At 50.7% G+C, this 6000-nt stretch overlaps 1 protein-coding gene across 1 annotated transcript; it reads left to right on the top strand.

Annotated features, from left to right (window-relative positions):
• Positions 1 to 664: 664 nt before the first annotated feature.
• LOC116093609 (glutathione S-transferase Mu 6) lies at positions 665 to 5598 on the top strand. The gene is made up of 8 exons (XM_031375157.1): positions 665 to 827; positions 1103 to 1178; positions 1673 to 1737; positions 1983 to 2064; positions 2163 to 2263; positions 3130 to 3225; positions 3311 to 3421; positions 5119 to 5598. The coding sequence occupies exons 1-8, from the start codon at positions 792 to 794 to the stop codon at positions 5206 to 5208; spliced, it is 657 nt and encodes a 218-aa protein (XP_031231017.1). The 5' UTR covers positions 665 to 791; the 3' UTR covers positions 5209 to 5598.
• The last annotated feature ends 402 nt before the right edge of the window (positions 5599 to 6000 follow it).

The raw sequence follows: 6000 nt of genomic DNA, 5'->3' as shown, positions 1-6000 counted from the left end.
CCTCTGTCTCTCTGCCTCCTGCTTGTAGATCTATTGCTCCAGCACCATGCCTGCCTGCTCCCCTGCTGCTGTGCTCCTCACCACGATGGTCATGGTGTCACCCTCCAAAACTGTAAACCCTCATTAAATGCTTGCTTCTGTAAGCTGCCTTGATCATGGTGTTTGTCACAGCAATAAGAAAGGAACAGAGACAGCCCCAGGTCCCCCAAGAGAAACACGGAGAGTGCTTGCTCTTCTGTTTGGCCCTGTCCTGGGTCGTTCCCATTTCTCTGTTCCTGTACCTCCAGGTTGTATGGACAATGAAGTCTGGAGTTTGTCAGATCGGCAGAGTCTTTTCTCCCAGGATGAGTACAAGAACAGACTCTTAGGTTGAGGCAATGCCTTTTTATCCATATGTTGAGATCTGAGCCTCCCTGAATGACAGATTCTCAGAGTTTAAGTGTGGAAACCGGCTCTACTGGGAAAGGAGATGGGCAGAAGAGGTCCTATGTGGCCTGTCTCCAGGGATAGTGCCAACTTCCTGAGGCTCCAGCAGGGGGCAGATGGAAGCAGGCCTGCCAATCAATCTGCCTTTGGTATCTGAAAGCTCAGACCCGCCTTCAGATGATAGCTCCTGGGCCTAGATTGGCTACAGTCCCTGTGGGTTGTGCTTTATGGTTCCTTTGGGGGCGGGGCAGAGCAGCTCCGGACCTGCTCTCAGTCCGACTCATCAGCTGAGCATTGCTATCTCGAAGCAGAGTCTTTCTCCACAGAGGCCTGACTGCACTGTCTTCGAGGCTGGAATAGAAATCATGCCCGTGACTCTGGGTTATTGGGATATCCGTGGAGTGAGTGAAAGTCTGGGTTGCTAGGAGGGAAGGGCCCAGGGTCAGAACACGAAGAGGGACTACAGGCTTGGATCCAGGAGGAAGATTCCCGTCAGGTTTTCCTTGAGCCCCCTACCTGTCTCTGTCAGAGCGACCCTCCCCAGTCCTAACTCTCTCTTTGCCTTTCTCCCTCGCCCCACTTCTCTTCCTCTCTTTTTAGTGAAAGGTGGAAAGGCTTCCCTCGAGGTAGTTAAGGATCTCACTAACTGACTTTTGTTACCCACTATCTCTCGCAGCTGGGTCACGCCATCCGCCTGCTCCTGGAATACACTGAAACAGGCTATGAAGAGAAGAGATACGCCATGGGGGACGGTAATGACATTCTTCTGGTCACATTCCTCCCCAACTTTCTGTCCAAGGGTGTCCAGCAGCTTCTACCCAGATCTCTGTTTCTTAGCTCTGTGGATCTCCTTCAGATGAACCCAGAGCTTATCCCTTCTGGAAACTTCCTTGAGGGTGCAGCTTTGGTTTTCAATATAGAATCGTGGTTGTGGCACGCTGGCCCTATTCTGAAGGTAACTGGGTGAGGTTTGCCCACTATAGGCACTGTAGGCCTAGTGCTTTTGTAAGCCTTAGTCGTGAAAGGCCTATAGCCATTCAATAGCTCCTGGGCTCGGATGGGTTTTTACTTGCTACATAGCTGTGCTATTCAAGTGTGCAGCTTTGGTTTGAAAGACTTACCGGGTCAGACTGCATATTCCCTGTACAAGGGGGTCCTGCCCTTAACTACTTGGGAGGGTAAGGGGGTTCTGGGGAAGGAGGCTTTGACATGGTGATTCCTTTTCACATCCTCTTGTCCATCACAGCTCCTGACTATGACCGAAGCCAGTGGCTGAATGACAAATTCAAGCTGGGCCTGGACTTTCCCAATGTAGGTGGAGGGGAAGGGAAGGTTTGGGGAAGACATGGTGATCTCACCTCATCTCCTGGCCTGGCTGAGGGAGTTAGGGATCCATGTTTCTGCTTACCTGATGATGGAAACCAGGGTTTCTGTGGTGGGGTGTGTCCCAGCTCTCCCGTTCAGTGCAAACTGTGCTCATGGAGAGCTTCCCATGGCAGGAATAGGGACGGAGGGACCCCTTATCCCATCTGACTTGTCCCTGCTTGTCTATCCAGCTGCCCTACTTAATTGACGGGCCACACAAGGTCACCCAGAGCAATGCCATCCTGCGCTACCTTGGCCGCAAGCACAACCTGTGTGAGTGGGGCTGCCTGCAGAGTGGGGGATGGTGGCTACCTACACTGGTCTTGGCGGGGGGTGGGGTGCTGAGGGTGAGTCTGTGCTGTGTGCTGCAGGTGGAGAGACAGAGGAGGAGAGGATTCGTGTGGACATTTTGGAGAAGCAGGTTATGGACAGCCGCATTCAGATGGGCACGCTCTGCTACAGCCCTGACTTTGTGAGTCCCCACTGTGCGGTATGGACAGGGTTTGCAGGAGGGGTCAAGGAAGAGCCTGTGTTCATTTCCACACTTGTCCTCTTTGGAATCTGAACCCACCCATACTGATTTATCAAGCTCTCCTACCCAGCCAACAGTTCTGCTCCTCTCCTTCCCCCATTCTGTTAACAAGTGCAACAGGCCAATTCCAAGAAGTTTTGAGATATTGTCATGTGATACCAATGTTTTCAAAGTTATTTCCTACATAGCAAATTCATATGTTCAGTTCTTCTCAACTTTGACCTTGACCACTGCCATGTACCACCTTATCCCTGGGGTTCACAGAAGAAAGCCAGAGGGGAAAAGGTCATGGGTATTTAGAAATTTACCCAAGATTTCTTAGAGCTGAGCTCTTAGTAGTAGCAAAACTCGGGGCCTCTCACTGGAGGTCACAGTCAGCTAGAGAAGCACCATCTCTTTAAATACCCTATGCTGTTCAACTGTGCTCACCTTACTCGATTCTATTCTTGTGCTTTGAAATCCCGCTTTGAAATCACTTTGTCTCTTCTCTTGAGATTGTTAAATACTTGGTTTTCCTTCTTCCACTCACTGGACTGCTCTGTCCAGAACCTACCAGCTACCCCAGAAGGCAGTGCTCAACTAGACATCAGTCATGACAGATTCAGGGGACAGAGCGGCATTTCCATCTAACATTCTGAGAGACGAAGCCTGCTACCAAACATGAGTCTGATTATTAAAATGGTGAAGCATTAAATGGTGCATGCCCAGAATTAGGAAGGTGCCCATTTCTTTGCTCAGCTGAGCGAAGCCACGCTTTCTCCAAGGGGGCCTGTATGAGGGTTATGACAGCTGTTTTTCTGATTCAGGAGAAACGGAAGCCAGAGTTCTTGAAGGGCCTCCCAGACCAGCTGAAGCTCTACTCCGAGTTCCTGGGGAAGCAGCCATGGTTTGCAGGGAATAAGGTAAAGAGAGCAGTGGGTGGAGAGAAGGACTTGCCACTCTTCCCAGGCTTCTAGATCCCACCTCACTGACCCTCACTTCCTGCAGATCACCTTTGCAGACTTCCTCGTCTACGATGTCCTTGATCAGCACCGAATGTTTGAACCCACGTGCCTGGACGCCTTCCCAACCCTGATGGACTTCGTGGCCCGCTTCGAGGTGATGCCCTGATCCTGTTTCTTCCTGGGTATCCTTCCCTCTCCCCTTTCCAGATTGCTCCTCCAATCCTGAGGGTTAAAAGAAGAACAACAAGGATCTATTGAGCACTAGCTTTCTGCCAGGACCCGTGCTCAGCCTCCTAGATCTGCGGAGGCAATTTATCTTTGCAGCACACAGGCCACCTGAATAGAACTAGCTGTCACACTGGACAGATAAGGAACCTGAGACTGTGGAGGGTAAGCTGCTTGCTCCACATCCTAGCACCAGTAGAGGCTGTTCTGGGCTCCCGACTGCCTTTAGCTTCTAAAGGGCAACATTCAGTGTCTCTTCCTTATTTGTGCCAAAAAGTAAGTCAGGCCTTTGAACAGCTTGGGTTTCCGGCCCAGGACCTGTGGTATGCAGAACATGTGAAGAATGTGTTTGCTGAGAGAAAGGCAGACTGATGTACAGGACCAAGACATGCTTAATGGTAATATTTGATTGGTGGTGTCAGTCGTGTTGCTGACTTGTGAAGTCCTGTGACAAGACTCAGGACTTCCGGTGGAAGACGTCATCTTGAGTTCTTCCAGTGGGTGTGCTTCTTCCTCCCTCTCTTCCTCCATCTCTCGTTGTGTCCCTCTATGAAGTGAGGTCATACTTTATCCTTACTGAGATGCTTTGGAAGTTCCCTCTGTATCCAGCCCAGCAGGACATATAAAAATGTTCCTCCCTCCTAGGACTGAGTGAAGCCAGCTGGTAGCAGGAGCCACAACAGACTGTGAGAAGCCTGGGATAGTAATGGCTGCCTGGCCGTCATCTCATGGTTAACCGTGAGCCACACTGAACTCTCTGGTTTGACACCAACAAGATGTACTTTTTTCCTATTTGTATGTTCGAGGCATTGCCATAGCAACAGATCTCAGCCTAGGAACATGTCTCCTTTTCCACTTGCCAAGAAGAGATGCATGTCTTTTTTAGTTAGTTCTCATCACTGTGGTTGTGGCCCACATGGAGTGGCCTTGTGAGGGTGCCAGAGATGGCATAGCTGAGGAGGGGAGTGTTTGTGGAGTGCAGAGGCCCTTGTTCTGAATGCGGATGGATGTGGCTTGTCGGGGGCTGGTAGCTCTGGCTCTCTATTGATCTTTAGACATGACCTGTGCACTCTCTGATGAGATGTCCTGTATCACACTTCACTGCTAGAGATGAGGTTGGTAGGGACTCTGTGCGATTGTGCTCAGGGCTCAAGTAGGTAAGTGTTAGCTTCCGATGAACAGCTGGAGCTGGCCACTCTCGCTTTGCCATCTCTTCAGCCTTCTCTGTGTACACTTGGGGTTTGCTGAGTCACTGGGTGGCACCTGGATTCTCTTCCAAGCCACACAAGCCAGTTCTCAACCCTTTGGGTTTTCTGGATCCTTGCTTCTTTTAATCACAGGCATGTCCTTGCAGCCAGGAGTGACAGTGCCCCCTTTGGGAGGCACGAGGGAGTGCCCAGAGAGCAGAGTGGCAGCTACAGTATTGGGCTGACCCTCTCAGCCATGGGAGATTGAAGGAGTTTCTTAACCTCTGGTACTTCAGCATCCCTGCTGAGTGGTGGGATGGTGGGGCTGATTTTGCAGGGTCGTCGGATGGGTTTTCTCCCTCTGGATTTTAAAGTCTCTCGGATGTTCCCAGAGTGGGTTTACAGAGCTGAGGTCCTGGTTTCTCCTTCTCACCTGCAGGGCCTGAAGAAGATCTCTGCCTACATGAAGACCAGCCGCTTCCTTCCAAGTCCTGTGTACTTAAAACAGGCCACGTGGGGCAACAAGTAGGCCCCTGCATGGAGGGTCAGTGCTGGTAGGGAGGATCTGTCAGTGATCCTATCACCCTGGACACTGACTGGGCCATAGCTTGCTTCCAGTAACTTCTCTTCATCAATCTTCCCATTATTTTTCCTCTGTCTCTCCATGAACTTTCCCTCTACAAGAACTCCTTGACTCCCCTTTCACTCGAGCCTCCAAATGTCAGCCCCTTTGCCCTCAGCAAAGTCCTTTTCTTCCTATGTTTCTTTCTGTCATGTTTCTAACCAGACAATCTTTCATTGCACTTTGAGCAGCTTAGCCCAAAGAAAGCCCAAAGATCCATACTCCCTGGTGTGCAGGCTGGGTCTCCAGAGTAGGATGGCCCGGCCTTGTTTGCTTTCTAGTAAAGTATTATCCACACTTGCTCTGTGTCCTGTCTTATTGCCTATGATTCTCAGGAGTGACTACATTAATGTGGCTGTGTGGTCTTTGTTCTGTGGTTCACAAAGATATGATTAGGTAGGGGCAGGGGAAGTCAGCTCTCGGGTAGGCAGGGTGTACGATCACGCACAGGGGCTGGCAATATGACTGATCTTTTAAGAGCACTTCCTTTTTTGCACTTGGTTCCTGTCACCCACATAGTGGCTCACAATGGGCCTGTCATCCCAGCTCCAGGGAATCTGATGCTCTCTGCTGCCTGCTTGGGCTTTTTCAAACATGCGCGCGCGCGCGCGCGCGCGCGCACACACACACACACACACACACACACACACACACACACACACACACGTCTTTTTAAAGAGAGAGAGAGATCATGATGTG

This window comes from Mastomys coucha, unplaced genomic scaffold (assembly GCF_008632895.1).
Source record: "Mastomys coucha isolate ucsf_1 unplaced genomic scaffold, UCSF_Mcou_1 pScaffold16, whole genome shotgun sequence".
NCBI classification, from domain to species: domain Eukaryota; kingdom Metazoa; phylum Chordata; class Mammalia; order Rodentia; family Muridae; genus Mastomys; species Mastomys coucha.
Note: the sequence above shows the minus strand (reverse complement) of the source record. Positions and strands in the feature narration are given on the sequence as shown.

Coding starts and splice junctions, on each gene's coding strand:
- LOC116093609 (XM_031375157.1), top strand. CDS start 792: ATGCCCGTGACTCTGGGTTATTGGGATATCCGTGGA. Junction 2,065..2,162: donor TGGCCGCAAGCACAACCTGT/GTGAGTGGGGCT, acceptor TGTGTGCTGCAG/GTGGAGAGACAGAGGAGGAG. Junction 2,264..3,129: donor TCTGCTACAGCCCTGACTTT/GTGAGTCCCCAC, acceptor TTTCTGATTCAG/GAGAAACGGAAGCCAGAGTT.